The 19,549-nt window shown below is 43.4% G+C and overlaps 1 protein-coding gene and 1 long non-coding RNA gene across 5 annotated transcripts in view; one reads left to right on the top strand and one right to left on the bottom strand.

Annotated features, from left to right (window-relative positions):
• The window catches only part of LOC142827806 (uncharacterized), a 57,373-nt gene extending 43,879 nt beyond the window's left edge, over positions 1-13,494 (top strand). For both annotated transcript variants that reach the window (XR_012902560.1, XR_012902561.1), the window contains one exon: positions 13,382-13,494. This is a non-coding gene — a long non-coding RNA (uncharacterized LOC142827806). The remainder of the gene's footprint in view (positions 1-13,381) is intronic.
• Positions 1-19,549, bottom strand: part of SMAP1 (small ArfGAP 1) — a 198,732-nt gene that overhangs the window by 156,055 nt on the left and 23,128 nt on the right. For all 3 annotated transcript variants that reach the window (XM_075923713.1, XM_075923715.1, XM_075923714.1), the window contains exons 2-3: positions 6,361-6,494; positions 3,401-3,486 (exon numbers count right to left, since the gene is read on the bottom strand). In XM_075923713.1, coding sequence (XP_075779828.1) covers positions 3,401-3,486; positions 6,361-6,494 — 220 coding nt within the window. The remainder of the gene's footprint in view (positions 1-3,400; positions 3,487-6,360; positions 6,495-19,549) is intronic.

Raw genomic sequence — 19,549 nt, 5'->3', positions numbered from 1 at the left:
TGAAACTATGCTGGTGGTTACCATTTGTGAGTAGCCCTCTATGAGGCAGTTGTCCAATCTGGAAAATCACGACCCCCTGTTGATGAAGGTTGGCTGCCTCTACTGCAAGGACCTTCAAGAAAACTCGAGGGGCAGAGGAAAGGCACCACTGCCTCTATATCAGAGGCAGCAAAGGGAGAAAGCAGAAGCCAGTGCTGGAGGCAGCTGGCTTAAAAGGCATCCCCCCATCTCCCCCCAGCACAGTCTCCTCAGTGCCACTTTCCGCCCCCTCCCCCCTCCAACACACACACTCTGCTGCCTCTATTAGAAGCAGTAATGTGGGAGGGCCAGGGGAGGCTAATCTGGCAGCAGTCCCTGTCTGCGGGAGGGGGGGGTCCCCAAAGGGAAATGGGACCCCCTCTCCTGCAGGTAGGAACTGCTTCAGCAAAGCAGCCCCTGTCTGCGGCCAGCTTCACTCCCACTGCTGGGACCCCCCGCAGACAGGGACATCTAGACCCAACGTGACCCAGGACTGAGCAAGCCTGGCTCAGTCCTGGCTCATGCTGGGTCCATGAGCTATCCCCGCTGCAGCTCTGCAATTTAAATGTAGTAGGAGCTGGGCTGCCTGAGCACCTAGGCTGTGTCCAGACTCAGGGGTTTTTTCGGGAAAAGTAGCCTTTTTCCAAAAAAACTTCACCTGCGTCTAGACTGCAGCCGCGTTCTTTCAAAATTAAATCGAAAGAACGCGGCTTTTCTTTCGACGGCGGTAAACCTCATTTCACGAGGAAGAACGCCTTCTTTCGAAAGTGCTTCTTTCGAAAGAAGGCGTTCTTGAATGTAAATAGGGCTTCTTCGAAAGAGAGCATCCAGACTCACTGGGTGCTTTCTTTCGAAAAAGCGGCTTGCTCTTTCGAAAGTTCCGCGTGCAGTCTAGATGCTATCTTTCGAAAGAGGCTTGCAGTCTAGACATAGCCCTAGCTCTTACTGTATTTAAACTGCAGAGCCACAGCAGGAGTAGTGCCTTCTGAACACCTTCCTTAATTGATACAAATTATATCAACTACACAATTACCCGATAACCTGCCTCTTAAAATCCCTAATAGCTTGTACTGTGACTAGCAACAGTGAACATGAACTGCTGCTGACAGAATTGGAATAAACTGCATGTTAAATAAATGCTTGCATATTAAATGAATGCCTGACATGATATCTGTAATAACACCGGTAATGAGCATCTGTTTTAACTATGTATAATTCATGTTAATGAGTCATATGTATGTAAACTGAATAAGCTGTGTTGCTTAAGATCTGTCACATATGTCATCATATATGTATAATGCTGAGTCATGCTGACTGTGCGAATGCGGTCTTTTAAAAATCTGACCAACTGTAAATGAATATTCATCAGTCTAACAGTTGACTGGATGAATATTCATAAGGAATACCGTTGTCTCCTGAATAATGTATTAATGTGTAGAAAGACCAATCATTTCAAACTTATGTAAATTAGCGTCCTCCACCAGCCAACCGTTTTAAATCTAAGTCCTCATACATATGCATGACTGTAGCCTATAAAAGCCTCCGCAACGCATACGGTGGGCGTTGCGTCGGGTCAGGCATAGGCTAGGTTAGTGGTATGAGAGACCTGGTGGTTGGATCGTGCTGTCCCGAGTGTGACTGATTAGAGCAAATGCACTAGGATAAGTTAAGGAAGTGACTAGACGGAAAGTCTATGTCTTTCCACTTTAGATTTAAGTTAGTTTAGTATTTTAGTTAGGTTATCTCTCGTCATCGAGTCTGTCCATTAGGCCGCGTCGGGAACCGCTTATTGGCCGTCATCGAGTCTGTACGGCGGGCACATCGGGAGATAGTTTAGGGTTTAATTTTTAGGATAAGTTTAGGGCATAGCAGTTTAGGGTTTAGCTTCCATCGTCTGCTCCAGCTGCCCCCAAAGAGCAGGAAGAGGCATGACCTGCGGAAGGCGATCGTCGCTCTCTATTCCAGTTCTTCGTGGGACTCCTGGCAGTTCCTCTCCCGAGGCTCAGAAAAGCCAAAGGATTGAGGTCGCCAGCCTCAGCATCTTCTTCCAACGAGGGACTCCTGACTGTTCCTCATCTGAGTCCCAAAAGGACCAAAGACCGAGGTCGCCAGCAACCATCAATCGTCCCAAGCGTCACTGACTCTGGTAAACCCCCTGCTGTTGTGCATAGCTGATATTTTGTTTGAGATATATAATTAATATAGTCTTGTGGTTTTTAAACTTTGTGGGTGTTCCAGCCTTATTATTCCCATAGAGTCAGCGCTTCTGGTGAAGTACTAACAACCTGATGACCTAAACGTAGAGCCCTTTGGCATGGAGGGACAGCCAAGCCAAATTTCAGTGGCTCTGTGACCTGGCACACAAGGTCCTTTTGTCCCATTCCCTGCCTCCATTCTGTTCTCCCATGGATACAGGTATTGTTAGGATACAGGCATTATCAGGCCCATGCACTGGCCCCCTATTGACAGGTTCTGGCTCCATCTTATGCCACCTAGTTCTAGTTACTTCCTTCCAATTACTGCAGGTGTACCCTGCCTCTCCCCAGTGTTGGAAAAGGAACTGGTCAGAAACTACTGGTAATTGATTCTCAGCTCCCAAACTCTCAGCCAGTGTGCAGACAATAAGTGGAGCTGGTGGTGTGCATGGAGGTGTCAGACCCCATGTTTATGGGGAAGCAAAGTCTTTTAAGGAAGCAATAGCTTTACCAAAACCTGTATTCTGCAGCAAATTGGATCACTCTTAGTAGATTCTGGAAATCTCCTAATATCTTGAAATTGCACATCCTTGATCTGCTATGGCATTTTGCATGAAATATGTCAGTTTCAACCACTAAATTCTGTATCAAGTCCTATAACCTCTGGTTGAACTAAAACATATCTTTTAAAAGAGACTTTCAATCTTGATTTAAAACCACAAAAGGTGAGGGAGAAACCACTATTTCCACTGGTAAGTTACAATGGTGAATTATCCTCATTGCACCCCCCCCATCCAAATTCCCAATTTGAATTTGTCTAGCTTTAGCTTCCAGCAATTTGTTCTAAATGAGAAAGGCATAACACCTGAAAGTGCTCTATCAGAAATCTTCTCCCTATGAAGGTACTTATACACTATGAGTTTTTAATTACCCTTTTAGACGATAAATAGATTAAGTTCCTTACCGTACAGAAGGTTTGCTACACCTCAGATAATTTATATATTCTGAATCATTTCCCATTTTTCAATGCTTGTAGTTAGGCACCACAAAACGATATAAAAAAAATCAACATTAATTAAGGTTGGTATGAAATTGACATGTTTATCAAACTCTTCATCTAGTTATGTAACCCTTGGGTTATACAAACGTTCCTTGAATTTGAAAGCTTTAGAACAGAAAAAGGATACTGATCTGTTTGTGGTCTTCGAAAGTTCTCTGGTAGATTAGCTTCATAGAGTATCCTTGCCTTCGTATTTCCCATATCCTGCATGCACTAAGACAGACAGTAAAAGAATTATTTTGTACACTGCTGTTTTAGATCTTGGAAACACATGTCACATTGTTATTCTGACCACATTAAGTGAGAGTGTTAAAAACTCCTGTGCACTGCTTTAAAAAAAAAAAGAAAAAAAAGGGTAAATCTTCTGATCACATCAACTTGTTTCATATAAGTTCTTTAAAATCATCTGAATGCAATATTCTGATTTTACCACTTAATTTAAGTGTTCTATTCTAATAGAAAATTTACCCAACGTTGCTTGGGTCCTTAATTCAATTTCTGTTTTTCTTTATTTAAATCATTGCTCTGCACCCCCAGATAGCCCCTACCTGGTGATTCTCTTTCTCTCTTCTGGTATGGTAATACAAGAAGCAATCCCATTGCAGGCACATTCCATTTTCCTAGCACAACCAAACCCTTACCTTATTTTAAGTTACAACAAGAGGAAGCTGTATAGCGAATTTGGTTCTCCTAACTCTTACCATTTAGGAGTTCTTGAACTGACACACAAAGTCTCTCAGATAAAAGCAGAATTGGTTATTTGCATGCACTGAATGTTTAAACGTAGTATTTCAAATGTAACTTCTAAGATTGCAAGTGAAAGATTAAAGGGAATAGGAAATTGCTAATCTGTAATTCAAATTCAAGATGGACTCTAAGGCTATGTCTAGACTGCAGGCTTCTTTCGAAAGAGGCTCTTTCGAAAGCATCTTTCGAAAGAGCCTCTTTTGAAAGATCGCGTCTAGACTGCACGCGGATCTTTCGAAAGAGAAATCCGCTTTTTTGAAAGAGAGCACCCAGCGAGTCTGGATGCTCTCTTTCAAAGACGGCCTCTTTACATTGAAGAACGCCTTCTTTCGAAAGAGGAACTTTCGAAAGAAGGCGTTCTTCCTCGTGAAATGAGGTTTACCGCCATCGAAAGAAAAGCCGCGTTCTTTCAAAATAATTTCGAAAGAATGCGGCTTGAGTCTGGACGCAGGGGAAGTTTTTTCGGGAAAAGGATACTTTTCCCGAAAAAAACCCTGAGTCTGGACATGGCCTTAGATAGTACCAGCAATGCAGTTCTGATGGTAAAAGTGAGGACAAAACTATAAAAGGGAATGATCCTCCAGCCTTAGTTTCTTCCAACTGCCTCCTCAAGACCACTACTGTGGGTATCAGTCCTTGGAAGATGAAGAGACAGGCGGGGAAGAGCGGCACTACTGGAGCAACCCAGCAGCACCCCAGCTGCTCTGCCCCAGGCGTCCCCAAGTCAGCCGCTGCTGAAAGGGAGCAGCGCTGACTACAGAAGCCCGAGGCAGAGTTGCCGCTGATCAGTTTCAGCAGCAGCTGACTTGGGGAGGCTTGGGGTTCTTAAGTTGAATCTGTATGTAAGTCAGAACTGGCAGTCAGTTTCAGCAGCGGCTGAATCTGGACGCCAGTTCCGACTTACATACAGATTCAACTTAAGAACAAACAGTCCCTATCTTGTACGTAACCCGGGGACTGCCTGTAAAGAGGAACAGTCATTCTTGTTCCTGTTTTCCCCTCCAAGGAAAGGACAAAAAGCCATGGAGTATAGTTTAATGTCCTTAGAACTGTCCTTTTCCTGTACCAAAACTACTGGTCATTGGAAACAGCTCTTCCCCTTCTCAATTTTAAGTTTGCTGAGATTTCTAGCTTCACTGCTTCATCAGATGTGACCTACTCAATGGACAGAGGATCCATATAGGGACAGAGAGAGATTACATTGCTACCTCTGTTCCATTACACTCCCAAAACATGAACAACTTGATTCTGATTGCCAGCTCAACTTCTGTAATCTAGGACCAGTGTTCCCTCTAAGATGTGCGGCAGCACAGCTTCACAAGTGATTAATCAAGCCCACAGCTTAGAGGGAACGCTGTCTGAGACCCTCTGTTATGGAAACAGTGAGAGATGGGACAGGAAGGGGCACTGCTAGGAAGCATTCCACCAGAGATGAACCACAAGCACAGCCCAAGTGTAGGAATGCACAGAGGTAGGGATTAAGAAGCAGGTATTTCACTAATTGTGTAGTCAAACATTTAGAGGCAGCAGCATGGGGATGGGGGGAGAAGGTGGTACTGCGGAGAAAGTGCTGGGGGGAACCAGCTTTTAAGCCTGCTCTCCCCAGCACCAGCTCCTGCTCCACCCCTCCCCCCTTGCTGCCTCAGATACATAGGCAGTGGAGTGGGGGAATGTGGGTAGTTGATAAGCCTAGGCTTATCGGGTAGTCATCAACTGCTCGACTACTCGCTTACATCCCTACACAGAGGCCACATGAACTGTATCAGTCAGCTTCTTTATTTCACACATTTTACTGCAATTTTAAAACCCCATGTACTTTAGTTTCCCATTTGCCTAAGTTTGACACACAGCACAATGGAAGACAAATATAAAATTGGATCTGCCAGTGGGATTCCAAGGTGTAATTGCTCAAGTTGACCATTATTTAGAAATAGAGTGAATTTGAAAAGGACTCATTTGAAAAATCAAAGTTTTTTTCAATGCATGAAATATTCATCCCCCCCACATTTTCATTACAATATGGATATATATGAATATTATTTTTCTTACAAAATCTAGATGAGCGTGGCATTATAAATACATGATTTGTGATGCACATAAAATATGCTAGATATTAATCTTATTTATTTTGAAATTACCCATCCAGTATAGATAATTACTTGAAACTAGAGTAATTATCTATACTGAGTTTTCAATAGGACTGTAAAAAAAGATCACTTATTGATTCCCATATATCAGGCAAGCAAAATTAGGACACCCTCCCCCCCCCTTCATGACTTAGTGTAGCTTTTTACACCTGACCTTCCAGTTCAAAAATCTCATTTACAAGAGATATTTTACCTGTATTTGTTCTGGTGTCCACTGGTCCAAATTGACAGACTTTACCCTTGATATATGAACCCCAAGATTTCGATGTATTCCAGCACATCTGATGCAAATAAAAACACCAGTATTCCAAGAAGCCCATCTTGGACCTAAAACAAAAAAAAGTATTAACTGGCAATTTCTTTTAAAAATTCCACATAACAAGGAGATTTGAATTTCTGCACTGTCCTAACATAGTGCTAAGAGAAATAAGATTGACTGCTACATATTAAGCAAAGCCATTTGTCTCTGTTAGCAATGTCTAGTTATAAATCATCCAGGGAAAAACTGAGTGGTTTTCTCCACTCACTCTGTGGCAATTTTACCTACAATTGTCCATCATTTTATAACTAATTTATGTGAAAAACCTTTTAGACAGCACACGTAAGTCAGGAATCCCATGAAATTTCACAGTAAAAACTGGACTCATTAACAGTATCAAGGTCTTGCTTGCATTTAAATTAATCCCTCTGGATATGCATCAAATGCAAGTCTCCATTCAGATACTAAAAAGATAATTTTGCAATTTTTACCATATCTTAATTATTAGTAACAAATGCAGCAGTCACTTGATCAGTGATTTAGGGTTTTTTGTTGTTGTTTTAAACATAATGCAATGGTATATTACCATAACAAATCAAGTTTTCAATGCAGGCTTACGTATCGATCTACATTATTCTGCTTCGAGTTGACAGTGGTATTTGAGCTTCTGCACAGGATAATGATTATTCACTAGGAGGTGAAAACTAACCCAGACAAGAACATTAACCAAAGCATCCAATATTAAAAAAATAGAATACCTAGAGTAGATAAAAAGACCACTAGATATGATCTGAATACACAACTCTAGATATATTGTTTAAAATTAATCATAACATTTAAGGACATCATAACTAATGACTAATCATAACTAGAATATAATTTAGTAATTAAAAGCACTGAAGAGCTGATTTTTTTGAAAGCAAGATTTTCATCCCACAGACTCAAAAGAAAATAAACCTTAGATTTGAATACTCCTTTGGTTGAGGGTTAAGACTGTAGCTTCGTACAGAATCGGCAGATCACATGGAATCAGATGGTTGACAAAAAACACAACTTTGTACAGACTCTCAGGGCCCCAGTGAACTTAATTGTTTGAGGTGGGACCAAATGAAAATTTTCTGCTGTTTAGAATGACCTCAACCAGTGGTTCTTAAACTTTTCAGAATCATGCCCCCTTTTTGATTTTTGAGAAACCCTCACGCACACATGCAAGAAAAATAGCAGCAAAACTTGAGGGGAAAAAAAAAGGAACTGACCGGGGCCGAAAAACAAAAATTGCAACAAAACTTGTTGGGAAAAAAAATTGCATTTAAGAGCAGGCATTACCCCTTTAAGGTGGCCATTTTAGTCTGCCCCAGCAAGCCCAAGTGGGCGGACGGATGGACCAGGGGGGAGTTTGTTGGGGGGCTGAATCACCTCACTCCCTCCCCCTAGAATTTCTTCATGCGCCCCCCCCAGTTTGGGAACCCATGACCTAGACAATCAAGTTAGCACAGCATGAACAAAACATGAGAGAACTTCTTTCCAGGACTTGCCCCTCAGGACACACAAGTCAAACAGTACACTTGATAGACACCAGGAGAGGAAGCTAACACCAGAATCACAGGGCCTTCAACTCTTGGCTCTTCGACCCTTCATGGGGTAGTCTCATTGCCTTACAGGAAAGGAGAGCTGCTTAAAGAAACACTGCAAGCATTATTTCTGCTGATCACTACAGCCATGTCTTTGTGTAGCTGAACTATTAACTCTCAAAGAATGCAAACTAGCTCAAGAATCCTTTTAAAAGATACAGTCTCAGGTCTTTTCAGAAACAAAAACCTGCATTGAACAAGTCACCAATATTTTGCTGCACATCAGACACAATGCCCATAATTATGCAGCCCATGAGGCTCTCTTCATGATTAGGGTTGTTAAAATTAGATTAATCAATTAATCAAATAGTCAACAGAATTTTCATCAACTATTCAATTAGTCAATAAAGGTGCTTCCACTTTGAAATGTAGCAAGAGCCATCCCAGCGGTTGCTAAATCTCAAAGGCAGAGTGCCATGCAGCGCGGTCTGCCTTTGAAATGTATAAGAGCCCCAGCAGGGGCTCCTCTGCATTTCAAAGACTGAAACGACACATGCAACCTGGGGCTGGCGGGGAACTCTGAGTCCCCCACTGGCTTAGGCCACATGCGGAGCTTCTGCTTTGAAACATACAGGAGCCCCAGTGGGAACTCCTGTACATTTCAAAGGTGGAAATGTACCACTGCACCCCAGTCCCCTCCCGCAGAGCTGGAAAAAACCGGCTTTTAAGCCAACACCTTCCCTCCCCCCCGCTTTGCTGCCTTTTTCTGATAGAGGCAGCAGGGGGTGGGGTGGTAGAGAAGAGAGAGAGAGACTAGTCACTTACATCCCTATTCATGATCACAGCTAATGCCATAATTCCAGTTGAGGCATTTGCCACATTGAGAGCTGACTGACCCTATTTTCATTTCGTTCACGACTTGTCCAGAACTTTATCATCTGGGCTAAAACTGGTGTATTTATAGGTGAAATGAAACCTTAAGTTCAGCTTCCTAAAGCTATAAAGATTAAAGTAATCAGACTCAATTAGAGAAAGTTTGTCACTGGCAATTTGACTACAGTTTATTCACACACCTTAGTTACAGTTATTGACACTTTCAATCATATTTTACAGAGGAAGAGACTATTTGAAGAACATTCAAGGCAGACAAAAACAATTTTCAAAATACCTCATCAATAGGAGTTACTTCTACTCAAATACCACAAACATGTCACACCCCAACCATGAGTCCTCTCTAGCCTAGACCCCATACCTGCAGCCCAGCCACCTTCCCTGAGCCCACTCCTGCATTCCAAACCCCTTGGCCTCAGCCTGGAGCCCTCTCTTGCACCCCAAATGCCTCATCTCCAGCCCCATCCCAGAGCCCACACCCGCAGCAAAAGCCTTCATAAACCCCCCAAACCTGAGCTCCTTGCCATACTCCAAACCCCCCAGCCCCACACCCACCACTGATCACCAAGAATGATTTTTGGTATGTACACCAATATGGAGGTGATAAGCACCAATATGAAGATGATGTGCGACACAACAAAATATATTCTGTACATAGACATAAAAACTTAGAGGGAAATACGGCTAGCAACCAAGCAATGTTTCACCAAATGTGTTTTTCACCACGTTTCCCTGAAACCATTTGTCACTATATGTCTTTCACAACGCAGGAGCCCTGCCATGGAGGAGCACCTCCCGTACCTGGGCTGAATATTGTAGCTCTATGCCTGTGAGCAATCGAGGTACCATGCCTTGAGATGCAGCGTTGGAAACTGCAGATGCAGGGCTTGGATAGTTGGTTGGAATAGGATGTTCAGGTTCTGTGGGAGCATGATTGGGCAATTTAGGGCCATTCTTTTGAGGAAGTTACTCATCTTGGTGCAGTAATGATGGTTCTTTGAGATGCATGTCCCCATGGGTGCTCCACTGTAGGTGTTGGGCTCATCCCAGCACCGCAGATCAGAGAATTGTTAGCAGTAGTCTGCCAGACCGCACATGTGTATCTGCTGTCTTGTGCTGTCCGTGCCATTTCTGAGGGTGTGAGGTCCAGCTCCCACCAGTTCCTTCTAAATGCCGTGTATCTGAAAGACGCAATGAGAAAACTCCAAAGCGAGGAGGAGGGCAGATTGAAGAGCACCCAAAAGGACACGCATCTCAAAGAACCATTGTTACTGCACCAAGGAGAGTAACTTCCTCCTCTTCTCTGAGCACGTGGCCATGTTCACGGCACCATCAAGCTGCACACGGCGCTGAATCTGCACAAGACCCCAAAGTTTTGCACTTGTTACACTTTGCCTTTTGCACTCGGGACCTTCAGTGTTTTCCCGCCTTGGGTTCTATATAATCTGGATTCGTGAGGAGATCAGGTTGGCAGTTTCCTGTTCCACCCTGGAGGAGAGTCGTTCCATCATCTGGAGACTGTGGTGAAGGCCAGGACCAGTCTAGTGACCGACCAGACCTAACTCCACTGCCGCCAACAGGGTGCTCCGCTCCATAGCTGTGGCAATTGCTCAGCAATGTGAACCCCAGTTACCTGCTCTCCAGACCATCAGGTCGTTACACCACGGAGTCTTGTTCTCCATTTGCATGCTGTGGCGAAGGCCCTCTACAGCACCGGGAACTGTTCAGCTTGCCTTCTGTGAACAGTATACTGGTCTGTTGCGAAAGCAGGGACTAAGCAAAGAACTGAACTGTTCCGCCATACCATCGCTAACATACCGGAGTTCAGGATGCTTCAGTCAGTGGTCCTGCCCTAATGCTAACAGCAGCTAAAAGGTAGAAGGTCCTGAGCTTCAAAACCACCAGAGCCTCTGACAAACTGAGTACAGCCTGTTTCATTTACCTATCTATTTTCTATTATATCAGTGGGTGAGGGGTTGGTTAATTTTTTCAGTGTTTGTAATCCATGATTTTAATTTACCTGTTACACTTTACAATATATTCTTAAATTTGACATTTGTGTCTGTGCTTCATTTCGGAGCTGAGAAACCCGCCAGTGATTAGATACAGTAGTTTCCAGGGCGGACCATCTTCTGGGACAAAGGCATTTAACGTCATTTAAGACAAGGCCCATTAAATTTAGTTTGCTAGTGCGCCTGTGCTAGTAACAGTCGGAAGGCTGTGATCGTGGCCAGATGGATTTTAATTGGAGAGCGCGAGACCCATGCATTTGAGATCAAGAGTATAGTCTAGGATCCAATGTAGTGGGGCGGATGACAGATCCAGGTTGTTGTGCGAACACCATGAATGAAAACGACGCCGTTTCTGAAGATAAGTTGATTGAGTCAAGGATTGCCTGCTATGTATCAGGACCTGATTTATATCTTGGAAACAAGTCATCTCTTCTTGTTGGAACCAATTAGGAGCCACATCGTGAGATAGAGGCAGTTGGGCTGACGGTGTATTAAGGTTCCCTGGTCCTGCGTCAGTAGAATGTGCTGATTGGGAAGGTGAAATGGAGAGTATGGGGATACCCAGAAAAGGTATGGGAGCCATGTTTGGCATGGCCAGAAAGGGGTTACAAGTATAACTGTGGCCCTGTCTCTGGTTACTTTCTCTAGGACTCTTGGAAGTAGAGGAGTTGGAGGAAAAGTGTACAGGAGGTGCCAGTTCCAGTTGATTAGGAAGGCATCCCCTAGGGAACACGGTCCTATGCCCGCTCTGGAGCAATAGTGTTGACACTTTGCGTTGAGATATGTAGCAAAAAGGTCTATAATAAGGGTTCCCCTAAGCGTTTACTGTCCCTGTCCTTGGCTGTGTTCTTGTATTGAGGGGCCTTGCCCCTATGTTGAGCAGCATCAACTACTAAAAAATTTGGATGCAGATGTGTACAAAAAGTCCATTCCTTTGGAGGGAACAAAGTATTTTTTGTCAGCCCTCTTATTGGTTGTGGGCACTTGCCAGATGTCATCTGCTACTTCTAAGATTACCTCATCAAGAGGGAGAGCAACCTTAGACTTTTGTGATGGCTGAAGGTTTTTAAGCAGACAACGTTGTTTCTGCTGGACCTCAGTGAGTTGCACCTCTTGGCTATCAGCCATCCGTTTGAACAGTTCCTGGAACTGACAGATGTCATCCGTGGGTGACGAATCTCCTGGAAATACTGCGTTGTCAGCAGGCAAAGAGAATGGGTCAGTGGTTGATATGTCCTGAGGTTGATCTTGGTCAGATATTTGGCCTACCTCCAGCTCAGGGTCCTGAAATGCCGGCATATGCACATTCCCAGAAGGACTGAGAGGTCTAGTGCTGAGAGGTGTAAGAGAGTTGGCTTTCTCCACTTCCACATGTGGTTGGTGGCCATGTGGGGATCACTCTCTAGAGTATGAACAGCGGCGGCAGTAATCACTATGAGCATAGTAACCATCATCTTGAATATGAAGGGGAATATCATGGAAAGTATCTTCTATCATGCATGTGGTGCTATTGTAAGACAATCGTGAGGGGGATCTAAGCAATCAAGACACGGCCCTTGAAGGTTGGGGCAATAAAGACACATGACAGTGTCGGCAGTAATCATGTGGAGAGGTGGGTTCTCGCCTCGGTGAATAGTGCAACCTGGGGGAGTAGAATCCACGCTCATCCGTGGAGTGGATTGACAAAACCGATTATGGTGATGGCAGTACCGGCGAAACGGTGGAACATTCAAGGGAGGGAGTAATTACCCTCTAAGACTTTTGTTTTGCCTTAGTCATCTGCGGCGAATGCTCCTGCAAGGACACTGATACAGAGCACGTATATGCTGTTCGTGGTGCTGAAACGGGTATGGTTTGCGGCGCCGAGATCCCCAGTGCCAAAGGGGCCAGTGCCAATGGGGCCAGTGCCTCCTGGTGTCTAGGCACCACAGGAGTAGTTGGTGCCCAGTCAATAGTCGGTGCCACTCTATGCACCCTTGGAGGTACCAGTGCCAATATGCTCCAGGTCGACTTTTGCTTATCAGAGCGGCGCACAGAAGCCATGCCTGAAGTGCCGGGTTTTTCTCCCGTATGGGCAGCAATGAACAAGAAGGTGAAGGCCTCCTCTTTGTCTGGGCCAGAGAGAGTGCCCGGCACTTGTTGGGCTCCGAGGGTTTGTCTTGTTGGGAGGAATCTGTTTTTGTTGGCTGTAATGCTCTACTGAATAGGAGCATTTTCAGCCTCATCTCCCTCTCACATCTAGCCTGCATTGTAAGCTTAGAGCAGTGAGGGCATTTCTGGGGAATATGCCCCTCACCAAGACACTTAACACAAAAGGAGTGCCTGTCGGAGGCGGGCACAAGCTCCCTACATGAGCTGCATTTCTTGAATCCAGGAGGTCCCAGAATACTGAAGTGACAGTGTGTTGTTGGTTTTTTTAAGTCGGAACTATGTAAACGAACTACAACAACAACTAACTATCTAACTTTGATTTCTTCATAGGAAAACCTGAGGAGAGGCAGTTCACTCTGCCTGCAACCGAGGATGGTTAGGATGAACTGGTGGGAGCAGGACTGCGTGCGCTCAGAAATGGCACGACCGGCATGAGACAGAAGATGTGCATGCGCAGTCCTGCAGACTACTGCTAACGATTCTCCAACCTGCAGCCCCAGAAAGAGCCTGATACCTACAGTGGAGCACCCATGGGGATAACGCTTGAAGAAGAAACCACAGTTGCTGAGGCCAACAGGGGGCAATGAGGATGACTCTCGCCCTGTCCCTCTGTCTTTTCGTAAGTGTTCTGTTGAGGAGGGGAATTTGAAGGAATGCACAGAGTAGGTGATGATCCCACATGAGGATAAAGGCATCTCCCAATGATTCTTTTCCAGTGTCCACCCTGGAACAGGTAAAAAGGAGCCCTTTTTGTTTGCCCTGGTGCCAAAGAGGTCTATCCGGGAATATCCCCACTGTGTAAATATCATTGTAAGGACAAATTATTTGATCTCCCACTTGTGGTCCTGTGGTAGGGCTCTGCTTATCATGTTGGCAGTGGTATATGGGGTGCCAGGGAGGTGGCATGCATTTATGTGGATGCCACAGATAAGGCACCAGTTCCATAATGTAATAGCTTCCATGCCTAATGCATGGGATCATGCCCCATCTAGCCTGTTTATGTAAAATATGCAAGCAGTGTTGTCGGTATATAGTCTGATACGCCTTCCGGTGATATGAGGTAGGAAGTGTTGGTATGAAAGCCAAATAGCCCTGAGCTCGAGAACATTGATTTGTAGAGTCATCTCTGTTGGAGTCCATAGGCCTTGGGTTGTGGGGTCTTTCACCTATGCTCTCCAGCCCATAAGGGAGCATCCATGGAAAACACCACAGAGTTCTGGGGTTTGGAAAGGCATGCCCTTGCATAAGCTCTCTGGCCTTGTCCACCATAGTATTGCAGCTTTTACTGTGTGGGGAATGGACAGGGTTTTGGTTAGAGGATGTAGACTTGTATTTTGATCTGAGCCATCCCTGAAGCCACCTCATGAACAGGCCTGTCTGCAGTGGGCTCTTCGGAGCTGGAACAGCCCTTACCGGTTAACTGCAACCAGTAATCCTCATCCGTCAAAGGTGACACTTACCAGCTAACCAGTTAACCTTTTACATCCCAACTTATGTGCATTTTTTATATTCTAAGGAAAAAGCAGCTTGTTAAGATACTAGGTTTAACATTTAGTTGTATTATATGAAACAAGAAATGCTGAATACCTGTATTTCTTTATCTGTAGTTCAGAATTAGATTTTTATATTCTTGGTGTTTTTAAATATTCATAAAACATGGTGCCAACTGTTACAGTTTTTATAAAAACTGTGCATATTTTAACTAAGGAGCTAGTCTATAGCAATTTCAATAGTAGTTAAATTAGGCTTTGGAAGGATTAGGTTTTTTTGGTGAAAGTCTGTAAATACCCATTTCACTGTATAGGTGAATACACGCCTACACAAAATACTTCCAGAGGGACCAAGAAAGAAAAATGCTGCCTGAGAACTTAGAGACTTTAGAATTTAGAGATATTTACTTTGCATATTTTGACATGGATGTTAACAATTCATGTTTTAACTGATACAAAGTTTTAACTTTTTGAATCTCAATATCATGAATTAAGCTGTCTTATATCAGAGGGGTAGCCGCGTTAGTCTGAATCTGCAAAAGCGACGAGGAGTCCTGTGGCACCTTATAGACTAACTGAAGTGTAGGAGCATAAGCTTTCGTGGGCAAAGACCCACTTCGTCAGATGCATGTAGTGGAAATTTCCAGAGGCAGGAATAAATATGCAGGCCAGCATCAGGCTGGAGATGACCAGGTGGATCCAATCAAGGAGCATGAGGCCCACTTCTAGCAGCTGATCTGGAGGTGTGAATTCCAAGAGAGCAGAAGCTGCTTTTGTAGTTAGCAAGCCATTCACAGTCTGTTTAATCCAGAGTTGATTGTGTCAAACTTAAAGATGAACTGTAGCTCAGCAGTTTCTCTTTGAAGTCTGGTCCTGAAGTTTTTTTGCTGCAGGATGGCTACTTTTAGATCTGCAATTGTGTGTCCAGGAAGATTGAAGTGTTCCCCTACAGGTTTTTGTATGTTGCCATTCCTAATATCAGATTTGTGTCCATTGATTCTTTTACGTAGGGACTGTCCTGTTTGGCCGATGTATATAGCAGTGGGGGAAGTTTTTTTGCTGCAGGATGGCTACTTTTAGATCTGCAATTGTGTGTCCAGGAAGATTGAAGTGTTCCCCTACAGGTTTTTGTATGTTGCCATTCCTAATATCAGATTTGTGTCCATTGATTCTTTTACGTAGGGATGAAGTTTTTTTGCTGCAGGATGGCTACTTTTAGATCAAGTACCTATCTGGAAGGAGAAGAACTTAACAGCTCACAAGTTTGTTAGCCTATAAAACCAAAGCTGAGACAAGCTCTCAGATAACCAAATCATGGATATTAAAGACTTTCAGTCATCTATCTTACATATATCAATAGCTAGCTAAGGTTTGGGTCTCAACTCATTCATGTACTTCCAAGAAGAGCTTCAAGATTAGGTGAGAAGAATTTAAATATTACACATTTAGTCCATGTCTGAAATAGGATATCCTACCTTGTCTCTCATGTTAAGCAAGTGTATTCAAAAGCTCTTATTTTTTTCCATTTTGTGCTTTTTCCACTAGCAAGTCACTGAAATGTGTCTGACAAACCATAATATCCATCACTAGAGCTTAACCAAGCAAGACTGGAATGAAATACAATATTGGTTTGCCTCCCCAAGGATCAGGTGCAACTACCAGAAAACAAAGGTGATTTAGAAGCCAGGTATGAGTGTATCAGAATTATTGAAACCAAGCAAGAATTGCAAGTTCCATACATAATACTAGTAAAGAACCTAAACCATCAAAAGAAAAAAGAAGGAACCATCCAGAGAAAAGCATCCATGGAAATCCTGAATGTTTGCTTTCTTAAGAAACCAGTAGCAAGCCTAGCATGAGAGATCATCTACATGCTGCCTGGACAGCTGAACAAGCTACTGATTGCTAAACACTACTTCTCTTCTTCCTAGGTTCTTATACGACACTGTTTCTACACTTCTGATTTCACCATCTGAGATAATCTATCAGTTTTACTCCTCTTACAAGACATAGGAGAATAGAAGAGCTTATGGAAAACACACCAATTTCAAAAAGGGTGAAAAAAACCCTCCAGAGAGCAAAAGACAACTGCTCCACATCAGCATTTCAAGTAATAAGGTACAGCTGAAATCATCGGGGACCTTCACTGGGGGCCTTTCATTACCAGAAGATCTTGCCTGGAGCCTGAAACACAACAGTGCCATTTCAAAATGCTGGATAACCAAGCGTTAACATAAGGTTTCAAAACAGTCATGCTAAACTAACAATAGTTTAAAACTAGCTACAGGGTGTCCCTATTATACATCCAAGATATGTTCAAAAAAACATGGATGTATAGTGAAACAACTTACGGAATTTTTTTCCCACAGCTGACTTTCATTTGCGCAATTTTTTTAAACGTGACTGAAGAGCAGGGAATGAGAGGACTTATAATTCATTAGTTCCTGCAAGCATCAACAGCCTTAGTGTGGAAATGATGCATACCGGGGCAACTTATAGCAAGGATATCCTGTATTATACAGGGAATCCCCGGGTTACGTACAAGATAGGGACTGTAGGTTTGTTCTTAAATTGAATTTGTAAGTAAGTCGGAACTGGTACATATTTTGGGGGGGGGGGGAGCTGGAGTTAGGTGGAAAAGACCCTGATTCTCATACAACTTTCTTATTCTAAGAAAAACACATACTGTTTTGATATGAAGGTTTTTTTGGTTGATATTTTAATTAAAAATTGATCAATAAGTTTCAGTGTTTCATGCTATATCCAAATCTTCCTTTTGGGGTACCTGAAAGATCCCAGTTATTCATTTAATAGTCAGAATCTTTGTTTTTTATAACTAAAAAAAGTTTATTCAATGCATAATACTGTTCCAAATAGAATTTGCTACAGATGGTTCAGTGAAATGGGTATTAAGTGTAATCAATAGTCATTGGAGAGCACAGTGAAATATTGATACAATCAAAGCTGTTGTTGTATTCTGCTCAGCAGAATACGGAAATCCCTTCCTGTGAAGTGTGTGTGTGAATTTATCCACAGGATTAATTTTAAAGAAAAATTCTGTGTTGGGAACAGGAGTTTAGCCACAGGTGGGTCCTCATTGTCCACTCACCCACTTTGCAACCAGACCCATCCCCTCAGGGCTTATCCTGCTCCACTCCAGCCAGGGTGTGGGGTTGGGGCTTATCCCCTCTTCCCTTCTGCCCTGCTCCTCCCCATTCTTGCCCACCCACACCACTGGGTAATTTTTCAGCTTCACCTCTGCCAGGCTGGAAGGGACTTGTTAATTTCACGTGACGCTAACAAGATACTTGCAGCTCTAGTGCTGAAGAGGGAAAGAGCTGTTGCTCCCAAGGTGGGGACTGTAACACAACGGGTCTCTCTGCCTGCTGCTCCTGCTGTTCCCTAGGAAATTAATTTTTCTGCTCTGGGGTGCCCCCTTTTGGCTGGTGTCTTGTTCCCCCCAGCAGACCCGCATCCTCCGCGGCGAGAAAAGCTATTCCACGTCTTCCTGGTCTGCTGGGGGGGGGAGGAGGACGCTAGCTCCACATCTCCCTGGTCTGCTGGGGGGAAGCGCCCCCCGCGCCGCCAGAGGCGGCGACAGTGGGGGAGGCACCCCGCACTAGCTGCATGCCTCCCTCCCCCCACCCCGTTTGTAACTAGGGATCCGATGTAAGTCGGATTGATGTAACCCGGGGACTACCTGTATATACCTCTCAACTGATTCAGGCTACAGGAATTTAGAAATATAACAGATTAACATTAATTAAATGGTGAAAAAAATTGTATTTGTATAATGGTAACAGTTGTCTAAGAGCCCAAAGAGACAAAAAACAGCATCCCTAACCTGAAGATCTTAAAATACAGCTATATCAATGTTGTTACATTGTTAATTATGCAGCTGACAGCTGAAGCCACTAATTGAACACACACAAAAACAGGGTTCTCTATGGGAAAAAGTTTAGGTTCATCTGAAAACTGGGTGTCAGATGTAAAGGAGACAGAAAAGCATTTCCAGGGATATTCTGCCTTTTTACCCCCTTCACACTTTTTCTTCAAAGAATGGAATAAACCCAAACCCAAATACTTAATGTGTGTGACTATCAGAATCAAATAATCAGTTTTGAGCAGGACTTCAAATTTTAGAGAGGTTTAGTTGTAGAAAATTAAGAGGCAGCCAAGGAAAGAAAAAGCAATTATGTCCATCAAAAAAGAAGATTAGAGCTGCATAACTGTCTGGTTTGTCTCACACTAGATGGCATCTTCCATTAAGAAGTTCCACACCTGGTTATTTTTTATGCCTCAATTTTTCTCTACTGTACTCGAGTTCTCTTCATACATTTTTAATATGAATTTTCTGAAGCTGGGCTCAAGCTAAAATTGCTTGTCAGACCTACCACTTCATTAACTGGTATCTTAAAAATAACAAACCAACCAACTGTATAATTCAGCATCCTGAGTAAATCTAATGCAAAATTCAGGGACAGGGTTGTCTACACTGAGTCAGATCAATGGACCCTCTAGCCCAGAGATCCTGTCCAACAGTGGACAGTACCAATCATGTTAGAGGAAAAGAGAGAATAGGACATTTAGCAAGTGGTTCATCTCCACTTGTCCACTCCTGGCTTTTGAAGATCAGAGGCTTAGAGATGCCCAGAGTGTGGGGGGTTGCATCCTTAACCATCTTGACCAATAGCCATTGACAGACCTTTCTTACATGAACTTACCTAATTCTTTTTGCAACTCAGTTGGTTTTAACAATATCTCCTGGCTACAAGTTCAACAGTTTCATTGTGTGTTCTGTAAAGTAAAACTTCCTTTTGTTTTAAGCCTGCTGCCTATTAATGTCATTGGATGACCTCCAGTCATTGCATTGAGAAAGATAAACATTTCCATATTCATTCTCTCCACACAACCTCTAACATAACCTCCCCTAGTCCTGTTTCCCAAAATGATCACACCTAACTTTAATCTCTCCCCTTACAGAAGTTAACCTCCTAATTATTTTTGT

This window comes from Pelodiscus sinensis, chromosome 3, assembly GCF_049634645.1.
Source record: "Pelodiscus sinensis isolate JC-2024 chromosome 3, ASM4963464v1, whole genome shotgun sequence".
In the NCBI taxonomy this organism is placed as follows: Eukaryota; Metazoa; Chordata; order Testudines; family Trionychidae; genus Pelodiscus; species Pelodiscus sinensis.
The sequence above is the reverse complement of the archived record's forward strand: the minus strand, read 5'-3'. Positions and strand labels throughout refer to the sequence as shown.